This window comes from Oncorhynchus tshawytscha, linkage group LG19 (assembly GCF_018296145.1).
Source record: "Oncorhynchus tshawytscha isolate Ot180627B linkage group LG19, Otsh_v2.0, whole genome shotgun sequence".
NCBI lineage: Eukaryota > Metazoa > Chordata > Actinopteri > Salmoniformes > Salmonidae > Oncorhynchus > Oncorhynchus tshawytscha.
This window is the reverse complement of record NC_056447.1, coordinates 32,624,883-32,642,571: the sequence shown is the minus strand read 5'-3', so window position 1 is coordinate 32,642,571 and position 17,689 is coordinate 32,624,883. Positions and strand designations below refer to the sequence as shown.

General features: G+C 45.8%; 1 protein-coding gene across 2 annotated transcripts in view; it reads right to left on the bottom strand.

Annotated features, from left to right (window-relative positions):
• Positions 1-3,063: 3,063 nt before the first annotated feature.
• LOC112218979 (SH3 and multiple ankyrin repeat domains protein 3-like) overlaps positions 3,064-17,689 on the bottom strand; it is a 273,940-nt gene continuing 259,314 nt past the window's right edge. The window contains exons 18-24 of one of the 2 annotated variants that reach the window (XM_042301595.1): positions 17,281-17,361; positions 16,905-16,928; positions 16,331-16,461; positions 15,805-15,910; positions 15,150-15,685; positions 12,950-15,048; positions 3,064-3,702 (exon numbers count right to left, since the gene is read on the bottom strand). In XM_042301595.1, coding sequence (XP_042157529.1) covers positions 3,138-3,702; positions 12,950-15,048; positions 15,150-15,685; positions 15,805-15,910; positions 16,331-16,461; positions 16,905-16,928; positions 17,281-17,361 — 3,542 coding nt within the window. In that variant the 3' untranslated portion in view covers positions 3,064-3,137. The remainder of the gene's footprint in view (positions 3,703-12,949; positions 15,049-15,149; positions 15,686-15,804; positions 15,911-16,330; positions 16,462-16,904; positions 16,929-17,280; positions 17,362-17,689) is intronic. The other variant, XM_042301596.1, reaches the window with a different exon arrangement.

Below are 17,689 nucleotides of genomic sequence, written 5' to 3'. Positions count from 1 at the left end.
ATTTTTTGTTTCTCCTTTTCTTAATGTTCACTCTGAAATTCATGTTAGGCGAGTGAATAGAAAAATGTATCTTCTAAACATCATAATCCAAGAGCTACAAAATCCACACCTCCATTATAGAAACACAAACCAACAATCAACCCAACACAAAAGCCAAGGAGTCAGACGGTATGGTCGTGTCCCAAATTATATCCTTTTCCTTATATAGTACCCCAAAATGTAAATCTCTGATCAAAAGAAGGGCACGGTAGGGATAAGGATGTCATTTGGGACAACACCTATGTCACCAGAGTCATAAGTGAGATCGTCTGTGAGGTCCGATGTGAGACAGTGAGTGTTATCCCTACAACGTTGACACAACATTGAATTTAACATCCGCTTACTCAAAACTGTGACAAAATAAAGTTTCACAGAGATAGTTTGGACTGGTGTGTGGCTCCGTGACAAGGATATTCACTTAGCATAAAGGTTTCAGTGCTGCTGTTGACTAGTAAAGGTTTTAGTGGTTGTAGTGTCCACCTGGGTCACAGTCAGGGGACTCCGTTATACAACAAAGTAGATATAAATGTATTATAGAGAACAGACATGCTTCACTGTTGTGAAACTCCAATATACTACATATTCTTTACCTACAAATAGCAATAATAAACTTGTATAATAGGAAATCATGTCAACTCTTTATAAGACGCTCATGACAGTTCTATCATGACAGTTCTATCATGTCAGTTCTATCATGACAGTTCTATCATGACAGTTCTAGCATGACAGTTCTAACATGACAGTTCTATCATGACAGTTCTATCATGACAGTTCTAACATGACTGTTCTATCATGACAGTTCTATCATGACAGTTCTATTATGACAGTTCTAGCATGACAGTTCTATCATGTCAGTTCTAACATGACAGTTCTATCATGACAGTTCTAGCATGACAGTTCTAGCATGACAGTTCTATCATGACAGTTCTATCATGACAGTTCTATCTGCAGTATTGAGAACATTTCTTCCTCCTGAGCACACCATTGTTGTTCTCCCAGAGAGTATGGATCTAACACTGTGCTGTTGTGTGAAGGACACTCACTGTCTCTGACTGTTGAGAGAAGCAACTCACATTACAATTGTTGATTTTGTTTTTTTAAACACCTTTCTTAAGACATCCCGTTCTCCCAAACCATGGTCTCAGATGTATGTAATGATGCTACTGGTCTTAGTTTGGATGAGAACTGTGTGTGTTTGTGTGTGTGCGTGTGTGTGTGTCTGGGTGTGTGTGTGTGTGTCTGGGTGTGTGTGTTTGTGTGTGTCTGGGTGCCTGAATATAAGGGTGTTATTTGTTTGACTATGTGACTGTTCATGTATATATATATATATATATATATATATATATGTCTCTATATCTGAGTATGTGTTGAGGTCACAGGGTCACTGGGGTTAAACTGGGATGTCACACCCCTCACTGCCCTTCGGTATGACGGAAGACCGTAAGAAAACAAACAGAAATTAAACCACAACCCTCTTTTCAAGACGTGATGCAACTTTTCATGCTTCTGTTCAGGAAAGGGTGACAATGTAAGGACAGTTCATCAACAGTGGGTTGTATATAGAATACCATGTATAGTTTTACTAAAGTTGTATATTTTATGACAAAATGTCATTTGTATATATCTATTAACTTTTTTTCAAATATATATATTTATATAATTGGTAAAAACAAGTAAATTATTGGTGCAATAAATGTTAGTTTTCTCTCTGTCCTTTGTCTAGAAGTCAGATGCTCTTTAGTTTATTACATATCTTCATTTTAACATTCTGTCGTTTTTTTCCCCCCTCAAAACTAGTTAAATACATTTATATCATATTTATCTATAATATTCCCTTTGGAAACCCAAAGCAAAATGTTTTGATTATGAAAAAAGCCACTAGTGTTGGTTAAACATTCTCCAAATATAATAGATAGCGCTGTCAGTCCTCGAGAAGGTCCCAGGATGAAGGAGTTTTCCCTATGTGGTCTCCAACGCGGAGCTCCATGTCTGGGCTCAAGTGTCTCTAGTTTAATTACAATGCCAGGCAGAGAGGAGAGAGGCCCATGTCAGTACTGTCAGTATGTCAACATAATGTTAGTTCTAGATCAGTACTGTGTCTATACTCGCTGTCGCTGAGAGGATCTCTGAACTTTCCTTATGGTTAGAGATTCATCCTCCTCCTTCTTCATGCAAATGGGGAATCCTTCAGAGGCCAAAAAAACAGCAGGCAAAGAGATAGAGGGAAGGGATGGAGGGAGGAAGAGAAGGAGATGTACAAAGAAGGAATGGTCTGTCGGAGAGGTTAAAGGTGTGACTAGAGGAGCAACAACAGAAGCTGTTACAAATAAATGTTCTAATAGGAGCTCATGCAAGATTCGCTCCTGCAAAGAATTTATTCGAAGTAGAAGTCTAAGTATTGTTATCAATTAGTTTACTCCAATTAGGGCAGGGGTGGTAGGCTTAGGGGAATAGAATAAAGAAGGAAAATATATTTCATTAGTTTACTCCAATTAGGGCAGGGGTGGTAGGCTTAGGGGAATAGAATAAAGAAGGAAAATATATTTCATTAGTTTACTCCAATTTGGGGAGGGGTGGTAGGGTTAGGGAAAAATATATATAGAACACCTACTCATTCAGTGCAGTGCTGAGAGCAGAGCATTAATACAAAAACGTACACTTTCAGAAACATCCAAATGAAAACAAATTCACCTAAAAAATGAAAACTAGCTGCACCTAATATGAAAACTAGCTCCACCTAAAAATGGAGCTAGTTTAAAAGCTCTCTCTTGTTTTCTCTCTGTTTCTGTCTCTCTCTCCATCTCCCTTTCTTTCTCTCACTCTCCATCTCCCTCTCTCTCTTGCTCTCTCTCTCTCCATCTCCCCATCTCCCTCTGTCTCTCCATCTCCCTTTCTTTCTCTCACTCTCCATCTCCCTCTCTCTCTTGCTCTCTCTTGCTCTCTCTCTCTCTCTCTCTCTCTCTCTCTCTCCCCATCTCCCTCTGTCTCTCCATCTCCCTCTCTCCCTCTCTCTCCACATCTCCCTCTCCCCATCTATCTCTCTCCATCTCCCTTTCTTTCTCTCCCTCTCTATCCCCCTCTCTCTCTCATAGCAGGGGTCAGCTCTCCAGCAGTTGTTTAAGTGCTCGTTCGATGTTCATGCGGTGTCCCACGCGCGTCACCCCCAGCTCAGCGAAGTCGTCCTTGGTGAGTGCTGGGAGGTGCGAGCCCTCGATCTCGTGCTCCTGAAAGCCGGCCCTGTGCTCCCCCAGGTTGATGCTCTCCAGCCAGTCTCCAACGTCGTACTTGTTCCACAGGTGGAGGGGCTTCTGGTGGAAGGGCCTGAGGGCCAGGAGGGGCGAGCCCAGCCCGGGGGAGTGACAAGGGGACGGGGAGGGGGAGCGGGACCGGGCGCTGGAGCTCCTCATAACGAAACGTACCTCTTTGGGCTCATGGTGCAGGCTGAGGCTGGACGACTTGAGGATGGTGTGGTGCGGCATGGTGGGTGAGGTGGGTAGGCCGAAGCCTGGGAGTCGACTGAGGGGGTCACCCCGATCCGGGGAGCCCGAGCCAGGGCTTGGAGTGCGGCGTGTAACGGGAAAGCGGCTGCCAGGCCGGATGGTGTAGGTGGTGCCGTAGCTTCTCTGGGAAATGGTGTGGAGCTCTCCTAGACTGCTGAAAAGTCTGGAGGGGAGAAATATGGAGAGAGAGAAAGAGAGGTTAGGAGGGGAAGAGGGTGAGAGGGATACAGAGAAAGAAAGGTACAGAGAGAGCAAGCGCAATGGGATGTAGAGAAAGAAAGACAGAAGTAAAGAGATATTAGAACAACATCACCGTGTTTTTATCTATAAAGCTTCACACAAGTAGAAGAGAGCCACAAGAGCTATTAGATCTGTGGAGCCTTTGGAACATCAAGCCACTCAATGTGGTCTGCATGGTTAGTGACTGTTAGTGAGAGCAAGCTAGGTAAACTCACAGCAAGTTCAAAAGCTTCAGTATCTTCAACTATTTAGTTGGATCATGACTTAAAGGCCTACTACAGAATGGCCCGCTCTCCTTGGGCTCAGGAGAGAGGAACATACTGAAACATTCTGGAACCGGAACATACTGAAACATTCTGGAACCGGAACATACTGAAACATTCTGGAACCGGAACATGGTAAAGCATGTGACAGAGCAAAAATGTGTTCTACAGTGTCTTCAGAAAGTATTCACACCCCTTGACAACATTTTGTTGCGTTACAGCCTGAATTCGAAATTGATGAAATTCTTTTTTTCTCACCCATCTACACACAATACCCAGTAATAACGAAGTGAAAACATATATTTTTTTCTCACCCATCTACACACAATACCCAGTAATAACAAAGTGAAAACATATATTTTTTTCTCACCCATCTACACACAATACCCAGTAATAACGAAGTGAAAACATATTTGTAGAATTTTTGCAAATTTATTGAAAATGAAATACAGAAATATCTCATTTACATAAGTATTCACACCCCTGAGTCAATACTCTGTAGAAACACCTTTGGCAGCGATTACAGCTGTGAGTCTTTCTGGGTAAGTCTCTTAGAGCTCTGAACACCTGGATTGTGCAACATTTACCCATTATTCTTTTCAAAATTCTTCAAGCTCTGTCAAATTGGTTGTCGGTCATTGCTAGGCAACCATTTTAAGGTCTTGCCATAGATGGTCAAGTAGATTTAAGTCAAAACTGTAACTCCACTGTCTTCTTGGTAAGCAACTAGTGTAGATTTGGCCTTGTGTTTCAGGTTATTGTCCTGCTGAAAGGTGAATTAATCTCCTAGTGTCTGGTGGAAAGCAGACTGAACCCGGATTTCCTCTAGGATTTTGCCTGTGCTTAGTTACATTTAGTTTATTTTTATCCTGGAAATTCCTCAGTCCTTAACCATTATATGTATCAAAGCTGGGACCGAGAGACTGAAAAACAGCTTATATCTCAAGGCCATCAGACTGCTTAACAGCAATCACTAACTCAGAGAGGCTGCTGCCTACATTAGGACCCAATCTCTGGCCACTTTAACACTTTAATAAATGAATCACTAGTCACTTTATACAATGCCACTCTAAATAATACCACTTTAATAATGTTTACATATCTTACATTACTCATATCACATGTATATACTGTATTTTATATAATCTATTTCACCTTGCCTATGCTGCTCGGCCATTGCGCATCCATATACTTACATGTACATATTCTCATTCACCCCTTTAGGTTTGTGTGTATGTAGTTGTTGGGGAATTGTTAGATTAGAAGCACAAGCATTTCGCTACACTCGCATTAACATCAGCTAAACATGTGTATGTGACAAATAAAATGTGATTTTATTTGATTTTGACAAGCATACCCATAACATGATGCAGCCACCACTTTGCTTGAAAATATAGAGAGTGGTACTATTGGATTTGCCCCAAACATAACACGTTGTATTCAGGACACTTTTTTTGCATTATTACTTTAGTGCCTTGTTGCAAACAGGATGCATGTTTTGCAATATTATTATTCTGTACAGTCTTCCTTCTTTTCACTCTGTCAATTAGGTTAGTATTGTGGAGTAACTACAATGTTGTTGGTCCACCCTCAGTTTTCTCCTATCGCAGCCAGAGTTTCTGTAACTGTTTTAAAATCACCAACGGAGTGAGTGCATGCAACTAATTATGTGACTTGTTAAGCAAATTCTTACTCCTGAACTTATTTAGGCATATTTAGACATTTCAGCTTTTCATTTTTAATTCATTTGCAAAATAATTGAAAAACATAATTGCACTTTGACATTATGGGGTATTGTGTGTAGGCCAGTGACAAAAATCTAAATTGTAATCTGTTTTAAATCCAGGCTGTAACACAACAAAATGTGGAAAAAGTCAAGAGGTGTGAATACTTTCTGAAGGCAATTCCCTCGGTAGTCTCTCTCTCTGTACTCTCTGTCTGTAGTCTCTGTCTGTAGTCTCTCTGTCTGTAGTCTCTCTCTGTAGTCTCTGTCTGTAGTCTCTCTCTCTGTACTCTCTCTCTCTGTAGTCTCTGTTTGTAGTCTCAGTCTGTAGTCTCTCTCTGTAGTCTCTGTCTGTAGTCTCTGTCTGTAGTCTCTCTGTCTGTAGCCTCTCTCTGTAGTCTCTGTCTGTAGTCTCTCTCTCTGTACTCTCTCTCTGTAGTCTCTGTTTGTAGTCTCTCTCTGTAGTCTCTCTCTCTGTACTCTCTTTCTGTAGTCTCTTTCTGTAGTCTCTGCCTGTAGTCACTCTATGTAGTCTCTGTCTGTAGTCTCTCTCTCTGTATTCTCTCTCTCTGTAGTCTTTGTCTGTAGTCTCTCTCTAGTCTCTGTCTGTATTCTCTCTCTCTGTACTCTCTCTCTCTCTGTAGTCTCTGTCTGTAGTCTCTGTCTGTAGTCTCTCTCTCTCTGTAGTCTCTGTCTGTAGTCTCTGTCTGTAGTTTCTGCCTCTATTCTCTCTGTCTGTAGTATCTCTCTCTGTAGTCTCTGTCTGTAGTCTCTCTGTCTGTAGTATCTCTCTCTGTAGTCTCTCTCTATAGTCTCTCTCTCTGTAGTCTCTGTCTGTAGTCTCTCTCTGTGTAGTCTCTGTCTGTAGTCTCTGTCTGTAGTCTCTCTCTGCGTAGTCTCTGTCTGTATTCTCTGCCTCTAGTCTCTCTCTCTGTAGTCTCTCTCTCTCTGTAGTCTCTGTCTGTAGTCTCTCTCTCTGTAGTCTCTGTCTGTAGTCTCTCTCTCTGTAGTCTCTATCTGTAGCATCTCTGTCGGCAGACATTCTCTCTGTAGTCTCTCTCTGTATGTATTCTCTCTCTCTGTCTGTAGTCTCTGTCTGTAGTCTGTCTGTAGTCTCTCTGTCAGTAGTCTCTGTAGTCTCTGTCTGTAGTCTCTTTCACAGTAGTCTCTTTCACAGTAGTCTCCCTGTCTGTAGTCTCTCTGTCTGTAGTCTCTCTGTCTGTAGTCTCTCTGTCTGTAGTCTCCTGTCTGTAGTCTCCTGTCTGTAGTCTCTCTGTCTGTAGTCTCCCTGTCTGTAGTCTCCCTGTCTGTAGTCTCTGTCTGTAGTCTCTCTCTGCGTAGTCTCTGTCTGTATTCTCTGTCTGTAGTCTCTGCCTCTAGTCTCTCTCTCTGTAGTCTCTCTCTCTCTGTAGTCTCTGTCTGTAGTCTCTCTCTCTGTAGTCTCTATCTGTAGCATCTCTGTCGGCAGACATTCTCTCTGTAGTCTCTCTCTCTCTGTCTGTAGTCTCTCTCTCTGTCTGTAGTCTCTGTCTGTAGTCTGTCTGTAGTCTCTCTGTAGTCTCTGTCTGTAGTCTCTTTCACAGTAGTCTCCCTGTCTGTAGTCTCTGTCTGTAGTCTCCCTGTCTGTAGTCTCTCTGTCTGTAGTCTCTGTCTGTAGTCTCTTGTCTGTAGTCTCCTGTCTGTAGTCTCCTGTCTGTCTCCCTGTCTGTAGTCTCTCTGTCTGTAGTCTCTCTGTCTGTCTGTAGTCTCCCTGTCTGTAGTCTCCCTGTCTGTAGTCTCTCTGTCTGTAGTCTCTCTGTCTGTAGTCTCCCTGTCTGTAGTCTCCCTGTCTGTAGTCTCTCTGTCTGTAGTCTCCCTGTCTGTAGTCTCTCTGTCTGTAGTCTCTCTGTCTTGTATCTTTCTTTGTTCTCTTTCGGTTTCCTCTCTCCGGTCACTGGCATATGGAGAACATGAGACACAGAGCTGCATACCGTCTAGCTAGTGGAAGATGATCCAGCAACACTAAGCTCACTTTGACAGAGCAATTCACTGAGAGTACCTCTGCTGATCACTCTCAATCTTTCACTCCCTCTCTCCCTTTCCTTCTCTCTTTTGGAAATTACTTTAGTGAAACTTCATTCCGTCTCATTGCCTAGCGAGTTGTCCTCTCACACTCAGAGTCCTCATCAGCATTTCCTTAGCTCCCACTGCTCAGTTTCACTGATGCCCATTCTAAATCCCACTGAGAATCAGAAACTGTCAGCCAACATGGTACATCCAGTCTCACAGACAGGACCCAGCAACTGGTGCAGTTTCACTAGTGGCCATTCTTAACTCCTGACTCCCAGCATGGGAGGATAGCTTTTCAGATGCCCATTTTTAAACTCTACTCTGAACTAACTTTGACATGGAAGTCCTATTCCCTCTTAAAACCCTTACCCTGACACTCAAATAGACATGAAATGGCATGTTTTTCTTTAATGGCCCAGTATAAAGCCATGTGGATGTGTGATGGAGGGTGTTTGTGGTTCTGTCCTGTCACAGGAACATGATACAAGCTTCCTGTAACCTCCAACAAATTACAGAGCTGTAGCATAATTGGTCAAAACCTGACCATGACTTCAACCACACACACAAACAAGAACACACGCAAACATACACAAATAAAAGCAGTGAACATTATTTACTTGTGTCAGCATATTTTGGGTCAAAAAGCTGACCATGCATGCAGTAAGAGTAAGGGTCATGTCTCTATTGCGCTACAATAGACAGGGGTAGGGCTCTGTATGGGAGAAAAAATGGTCTTCTCTATGGGAAAGAAAGGAGAGAGCGAGCTATGGCAGCTACAACACTAACTCAGTCCTCACACTGCAAATGATGTGCAAAGTAACATATTCATACGACATCCCAGTGCTTTCCATGAATCTCACTACGGATTGTACTCTGTGTGCAGTGTTAGATAATGTTAGTAATGGTTTGATTATTTGTCTATGCTTGACGCTGTTAAATCACGGTGCAGTGTGAGTCCTGAGAGCTTTGAGGTGAAGAACAGTCAATACCGCAGGAATGAGAGGAGAGACTGAGGGGTTAAGGGGAGGGAGGGGTGGAGAGGTGGGAAACAGCCATTTGTGTGTGTGTGTTGGGATAGGGCTATGTGGCATGGGTTTAAGACGTAAGAGGGTTGGTAGCTACAGATAGGCTGAGTGAAATGACATGAACTCCATGCACACTTACACAGTCGTCTTGCCCTCCTGGGCGTACAGTCAGATCTAGACCAATCAGATCAGTGCAGCGTGGCGGAGCATGCAAGGTGAGCAGAGAGAGAGCAATGGGAGAGAATGTTAGCATCAGTCCGTGAGACGTAGCCTGCTAGTCACACCTGGCTGCTTTAGATAACTCCGCTGGCCATGTCAAGCCAATGTTTGTGTGTCTGTGTGTGTGCATGCATGGTGAGTGTGTTTGTTAGTGTGTGTGTGTGTATGTGTGTGTGTGTGTGTGTGTTGCATGTGTTAGTGTGTGTTTATGTATGGTGTATGTGTGTGTTTGACATGACAACGACAGCAGAGTTGAGTAAATCAGAACCCGATGAGTCCAGCAGGCCACATGAGAGAGAAATGAGAACACTATTCACATCTCAAACACTGAACAAAACAATAAAGAATTCAAACCAAAATAAAACAACAAGAAACAGGATGAATGGCAAGAGTCTCCTGACTCTGTGTGTTTGTGGGTTTAAACTCAGGTTATGGAGACTCATAGTAATGTACAGTATAGTAGAGTAAAGTGTATAGTGTAGTGTGTGATAAGTAATTAGTCAGTGGACCAATGCCATCCCCAACACAATCACTGATATCAAACAGAAACATATGTAACATAAATCAAAGATCAGAGAAGAACAGAAGGCCAAGACCACAACTCAAACCAATGACAAACATGACTTCCTGAACCAGCTAAAACTATGACAACATAGCATGAGTGGACATGAATGAATGAGGCATATAGCATTTGTGGCGGTATGGAAACATATGAATGGGACAGACAGGGAATGGTGTTAAATGTATGGAGGAACACTGAGTGAGTGATCACACCACAGAAATCACACGAGTGAGTTCTGCAACTGTGTGAAGAATGAGCAGGAGGAAGAGACAGAAAGAATAACTGTGTGTATAATTTCTGCTTTTCCTTCATTTAAACTGAAAAGGAAAAGTCAGTAGAAAAATAAGTATCGGATGACGTTAGGGGCGGGACGAAGCAGAGGGGTTGATGTTGATTGGATAAGGTCAAGACGAGTGAAATTAACTGAGAGAGAGAGGAGTGGGCCAATCAGAACACTCTGTCACATGAAACATGTGACATCATGGTATGAGGGAATATAGGTGATGTCAGAGTCCAGCTCTGGGATTGGCTGAGTTGACAGTATGTGATACTTGCTTCAAACACATGGTGAAATATCCAACACATTTGCTTTGCTATGCTATATGACTAACCATAACTACTCTATAAAATGCTATAATAGTAGTGTCCCTCAGAACCTTATCTGAGAACATTGATGAGCTTCATGGAGAGAGAGTTGAGGCGAGCTCGCAGGCCACCATTACTGATCCTATCCACAACGAGGTCAGGGTGGTACTGGTAGTCATAACTGGTCCTCCTGCTCAGTAGACAAACACAGGCATCAGGGTTCCATCTCAATAGTCCTAAAATCACTTATTTTCTTCTCGCTTTCCTCTTCCCTTATTTACTTAATAGTCACCTCATCATATGATAGGAGCTGGACAGGTGAAAGTGAATTCCAATTAGGCATCCCACATGTTGCTTTCACCTGTCCAGAGCAGTTCGGTGCAGATTAAGGTGAGGAGAGGAATCCATTTGAAATAGAAGACTATTGCTATCCGTAAGGCTGGTCAACTGAGCCTTACACGAACTAACTACATCTAAACTATTTTATATTCTATAGCCACTATCCCTACCTACATCCACCAATCACTATTCATTATGTGATCAACATAAGATATAAAAGGCTACTAAATTAAGGAAGTCCAAACTAATAATAACAACTAAAGCACATTCATGTAAATGCAAGCAAATGTGCATTAATATTTCTACAATAGGTGACAGTTTACCCCACTGCATCTCTGCTGATGTGCTTGAAGCTGATTGAGGGGGTGGGAGGGATCGTTCATATAGCCCAATCTCTCTGAATGTTAAAGGGACAGTTCACTCCAGAAAAATGTCAGATGTTTTTATACCTAAAAAGTTTGGCTAAAAGTTGTGTAGTCCATAACCAACATGTATGTAATTATATTGTATAGATTATCTTATATATAGTATGTGTAGATCCTGCTATTGTATGTGCATCAGGAGAAGTCTGCAGATTCCATTCATTATTTGGTATCAGACATCTGACAGACTTTTGGGTTGTTCTATCCCTTTAAGCAGTCAGAAGACCATAGTGGAAGGAGAGTGTGAACATGGTTGGTGGCAGAAAGGAGAGAGATGGTAAGAATCTAAGGAGAGAGAGCTTGAGATAGATGTTAACCATAACCACAGATCTAGGATCAGATTACCCAAACCCCAATCCGTAACTTAAACCACGTGGTGTTAAAAAACGATTTGATCCAGTATCAGTGGTTAGAGGCACCTTTTACCCACTCCAGCTGAACACTGCACATAGGAGAGAGGGAGGTGTGTGTGGAGATGGTCATTTGGTAGGGTCATAGGTCAGGTCATAGGTAAATGTCAGAGGTGAGTGTATGTGTGTGAGATGAGAAGAAGCGTTCAGGAAGTGCATGCCTCCAGGCCCTGTGTTACCTTGTTTGCATTGACTGACTGATCGACCAACCCAGCACACACACGTGCATGCACACACACACAGTGTTTTATTGACTGTTATTAGATTTAGAGCTGATTTACTGACTAGATACAACAAAGCCGACTGTGGATGGCAGGCCAATGCTGTCACCATGGAAACTGGGAACAGAGTGTAGAACTCAGCATGTTCCAGGTGGTCTATAATCTCTGTATTGTACAGAATTACATCATCAAATTATTTGAGATGATCTGAGGTTTACTCAGTCTAGACCTAGCAGTCCTAATGAGAGAATATGTACTGTACATTGTACATCTTTAAAGAGCTACACAAAATAATCTTTAAATCAGTTACTGAAAATATATACATTTTACATTATAATGGTGGAGTCTCAGAGAGATACAGTACTAAATGTATATAGGTTATATATGGAATTACACATAGTCATGTTTTATGGCCCTCCACAGGAAGTGATTTACTAGTTACTGTACGATGAGCCTGATGTCTCATTGTATTGGTTGAGAGGTCAGGAAGTGGATCATGCAAACAAGGAAACAACTGACATGGCAGCTTGATAAATACAAAATAAAAAAAATCTGAAAATGTAAGTAGGGTTATTCCATTCCCATGGGGTTAGTTGTTAGGCTGGTTAGGAAAACCATATAAAATGACTTTGGGTTTACCCTAGAAGCTATAAACTTAAGGTTTACTCTCTTCCATGTCCGTGTCACATCTGTAGGAATACAAAGGACTTTCAGTAGAACAGTGGAAATAAAAGAAATGGCGTGTCAAACAGTCCCTCCATAGGTATCATGGATGGCAGCTGCATTCTGATGAAGGTTCCACACCAACATGTCTAAGAGTCATCTCAACTCTAACCCTATTACTCCACCTTAATATTGCTGATACCAGATGGGGAGAGGGATGGGGATCACTAATGAAAGGGCCTGCTTGACCTAGCATTGCTAAGGAAGACTAACGCTAGCATCGTACCATTGCCTAGGTGTGTCTTCAACCCTCAGTCTCTCTTATTTACTTACCACTGCAGTCGGCTGTGCAGGGGATAGGGCGGCAGTGGTATACTTCGTCATGGGAGAGAGCAAACCATGCACAACACACCCAGCAGTGATCATTAGAATTCAATATTTACACAAAAAAATGATGCTTTGTTTTTAACCTAACGTGGAACTATTTGAACAGTAACAGCTGAGTGGATATGTAAAAGCTGTGTAGCCTAATGGAACCTTGCTTTCAACCACCCAAAAGGTGTTGGGTTCCTTCTTGATTCTTGATTACTTGAAGGAAGGGAGGAAAGAATGATGCATCTTGAAGTACTTGAATAGGGCCTAAGGTTGGTTTGGCCATGTTCAGTTAGCCTCCCTCTGTCCTATCTTACCTGGCGCCTGTCACAGGGGACTTCCTCCCAGGGTCCAGTGATGACCCCAGTGGCTCCTCCTCCCCCAGTGACCGGGTATCCTTATTCAGCTGCTGCAATCTGGAACTTAGTTCCCCCATCACCGATGGTTTCCCCCCCTCCTCACCCCCCAGCCCCAACCCCAACCCCCCTAGACTCCCCAGACTCCCCATCCCTAACCCCACTCCGGGTCCTCGCGCCTCCATCTGGTCCCCCCACAGCTTGGATCTCCTCTGGAAGAGGTAGCGGGGCCTTCCGGGGCCTCCAACCAGGCCAGATATAGAGCCTGACCCTAGGCCTCCAGAACCCAGGCCTCCATGCCCCAGGCCTCCAGAACCCAGGCCTCCAGAACCTAGGCCTCCATGCCCCAGCCCTGCCCCTCCGGCTGCTGCTGCGGCTAGAGCAGCCGCCTGCTGCTGGGATAACAGCTCGCTGTCAGAGCTCTGCTTCAGCAGCGGATCCCTGAAGGTGACCGGGCCTTTACTGCCTCCAAAGTGGGACTTGAGCCGGGGCTTGGGAGGCACTGGCGGCTTGTCGAGCACGAAGGTCTGCCCGTCGGCATAGGAGGTGTGTGTGTCAGCGGGTTCGCCACTCTCTGAGGACAGAGTGGACATGCTGGAGACGGTGGACACAGTGCTAGTGGTCTCCAGGTGGTGGTCTCGCTCTCTCTCACTGGAGCTGCGTGTGTCTGCCTCCTCCACACCAGAGTCTGCTGCTGAACCAGACTCAGCCAGCAGGGCTGGAGGATGGGGCTGGTCCGGGTATGAAGGTTTCCCTGAGACGACTGCTCCTCCGGGGGTAGGCTGGAGGGGAGGGCCCTGGGGTAGGGTGGGGGTCAGGCTGGGGTTTGGAGTGGTGGTGGAAGGGGTGAGGAGAGTAGGGGTTGTAGGGGAAGTGATGGATTTAGACTGGGGTACAGGGGTCCCTTGGGCTTGGGCTTGTGAATTGGCCAACAACCCGTTGGAAAACTCATCCGGAGGTGGGAGCACCCCGATCTTCTTCAGCTCCTCTCTGGTCTCTTCATCACTGGAGGACAGCATGGCTGGAGGTAGGCTCACTGTGTAGGGCTCCACATCTTCCTCTGAACTGCCCTGGGCCAGGGGAGCCTGGGCTGGGCTGGAAGGGCCCTGGGCCTGGGGCTGAGAGGCAGAGGGGCTGGGCGACAGAGCCCGACTGAGGGAGGGTTTACTGGGCTCGGTGGCTAGGGAGGTGGGGGTTTGCTCCAGCCCTGGTCCCAGCCCCACCGCCTGGCCGTTACTGGTGGCATGGACCATGATTAGTCCAGCTGTCTTCTGTTGTGATGTGTCCATGATACTGATCAACATACTCTTCTTATCTTCCGTTCTCCTCTCCTCCTTCCTCTCCTCCCCTCTTCCCTCCATCTCCTGGCGAAGCAAGGCGGGTGATGACACCCCCCACTGGGATTTACCAGCCTGGGGCGACCCCGGCCTCCCGCCCCCATGCTGAGGCTCTTTGGTCTGGCTTTCGATGAAAAGCGAAGCCCCCTGACCTCCAACACCAGCCCTGTCCTGTTTAGTCCTGGGCTCAGGGCTGCTGGCGGGGGACTGGCTCTGGGAGGTAAGTGCCCGCTCCCTTGCGGCCAGCGCAAGAGCAAGGGGTGAGTTAGGGTCCAGGGGCTTCCCTGTGAGTGGGTGGATGAAGGTAGTGCCGCCAGGTGAGGGGCGCAGGGCCAGGGCGGGGGGTGGCAGCTGGCCTAGTTCTCTGCTGAGCAGGCGCTCATCGATGGATCGAGATGTGGTGTAGGAGGGGGGCTCAGGGGCAGACCCCGACCCCCCCTCCATGGTCCCCACCGACTGGAAGACTGTGGATTTCCTCCGCTCCTCTAGTCGGCGCTCTCGGTCCTTCACGGCGCCAGCGATAGCGACAGCGAACGGCCCTTTCCCCTGTAGCAGGGCCTCTCCCTGGAGACGCATACGCTCACGCTCCACCTTCAGCTGCTGCTGGTAGTAGTCGGCCCGGCTGGTGTGTGTGTGGCTGTGTGTGTGTCGGCCAGAGGGGGAGGTCTCTCGGGAGTGGGCAGCGGCCAAGGCGATGCTGGCTCTCTCCTGTGCGTCCTCCACCTGGAGGGGTAGATAAGACAAGAAATTAGAAACTTAAACTTCAAAATAAACTTTGTTCACTTGCTATAGTAACAATAATCAGAATAAATAGAATAACCTACCTGTAGCTGTTTCACCAGAGGGCTCTTCTTGCGCTGGGGCTTGGTGGGTGTGTACAATCCAATACTAAACTGGCCAACATTGGCGTACGGGTTGTCAATCACCCGGCCTTTCCGTTTGATTCGCTCTGGTGGTGTAGCGGATGCGGAGGGGCGGGGAATGTCGGTGGGCTCCACGGGTAAGTGGGAGGAATCTTGTAGAATAATCATTGACCTTGCCTTCTTCTGGCGTTCGGCGTGGGAGGACTGGCGGGGTGATGGGTCGTAGGGCCGGTCCAGGTCCAGGGAGGAGGGCTTGAAGCTGGAACGACCTCCAGGGTCATGACCCTGACTATGACCCCTGGCAGGGGGAGGAGGGGGGCAGAAAGCAGGAGGAGGGCCAGTGTCCAGGTAGTAGAGGGAAGGGGGAGGAGGAGGTGCGGTCTGGGGAGGGGGCGGGATAGAATGGGAGTGGTCTCTGAGGCTGTCCGTCATTGAGGAGCTCCGGGGGAAACGGTGTTCTCCAGCCAAAACTGACAGACGGTCCTCCTCAGTCGCACCTGGAGAGGTCAGGGGGAAAAGGTCAGAGAGAGATAGAGAGCCTAAAGCAGTACAAAGATGCTGCACTACAGTTGTCAAGTTATTGATTGAGTACTGTACTAAAGGTGAAAGGTGTTACCGAATGACTTGGTCCTGGACATCCCTCTAGGCAGCTGCATATGAGCCCTCTCCATCCTTGGGTGGAGCCCACCATGTAATGCCATGCCCTGCCTCTCAAACAACGACTGCAACACAAACACACACCCACCCACAGACAAACACACAGAGAAATACACATAGGTTTCAGACACATTTTACACAAAACAGAATGTACTGTATGTGAGTGCGTGGGAGGGTATATATGCTGATATTATTCTGCGGCTAGTAGGTCTGTGTCACCAGGGTTGGCCTGTGTATGTGAATATGAGTGTATGTGAATATGTGTGTATGTGAATATGTGTGTATGTGAGAATGTGTGTTCAGATGTGTATGTTTGTGTGAGTGTGTGGGTGGGTGGGAGAGAGAATGTGCATTGATTTGTTTCTGCGCATGTGTGTGTGTGTGTGTGTGTGTGTGTGTGTGTGTGTGTGTGTGTGTGTGTGTGTGTGTGTGTGTGTGTGTGTGTGTGTGTGTGTGTGTGTGTGTGTGTGTGTGAATATACTCACACTGATCTCTGATTGTGTGATTCTCCTGCCGGTAGGTCTCTGTTTGACAGTAGCAGCTCTGTAGTCGGCCTCTGTGGGCTGGGAACGTAACGTCACAGGCTCCTGAGGCGCTAGCATCTCATCTAGCCTTTCTGTACAGGGATCACACAGACAACACAGTTTGAATACAGCTACACAGCACGTATGGACCAAAAATGCTTTTGACAAATTGTGAGTGTTTACACACAATGCACAGTTCCTTGTCCCTATCAAACATCTAGACAATATCACATCTACACACAATATCAACACAACCATGCCAGCCTACATGTGTTCGAATACATTTACAGTTGACAATTACAACATGCATATCATACAACTAAAGAAACCTTCACTATGTTGGAGCGGAGGCACGGTGTATAGCATCTGAGTCTCATATCTTTGGGAGCATCCAGATTGAGAAGCAGGTCCTAACTGACTGACTGACTAACTCAGAGCTCAGTGCCCATGCCGTGCTTCATCTATAATGATCAGTGTGTCTGTCACGCTCAGAGAGGCCATGATGATGCCTCAACTGGTTTCCACACAGGCTCACCTCCTCTCCTCCTCCGGACGGAAGCTTGGTGAAAGAGAGATCATGTCAACGATGACAGAAAACGTTGTGGGTCAGGGTGTGTGTGAGTGTGTGTGTGTGAGAGAGAGAGAGAGACAGAGAGAGAGAGAGAGAGAGAGAAAGTGAATGCATCAAAGAGAAAGGAAATGTCAACAGGTGAAGAGAAAGAAAAGATCATGCTGTCAGAGCTAAAGAGATGTTCTAAGTTGTATGAAGGCAGGAAGCATATTTTAACCACGGTTAAGTGAATAGGGGAGAGAGAGACAGAAAAAGAGAAGGAGAGAGTGGGGAGATATGTGTCAGCATTTGTTTGTGTACAAATGTGTGAATGTTTGCATCTTTGTGTTCTCACACTAACCCAGTTCCTCCAGTTCGGCGGTCATAGACTTGGAGCGCAGTGTCAAAGTGGTACTGGGGGCTCTCTTGGGTGGCGGGGGAGCTGTGGAGAAAACACAGGGTGAGGATGATGATGTTGAAGGTGAGGAGGAAGGCCCTTTGACCCTGCTGTTCAGCGCCCTGCGAGCGTGGCCCAGCCGGAAGCTCCATCCTGTCTTCGCAGCCTTCCCCTGGTCAACTTGGGGAAAGCTGGACGACTTGTTCAGGCGGGTAGACACACTCTTTTTGATCATCCCTCTCTCTTTCCCCCCGTCACACACACACTCTCACACACACTCAACACTCCGGTGGGGAGTACCTTCTGCCATGCGGCATTGGCAGAGGAAGACAAATAAATAACTGTAAATTCCACAGCTCGGAAATACACTACC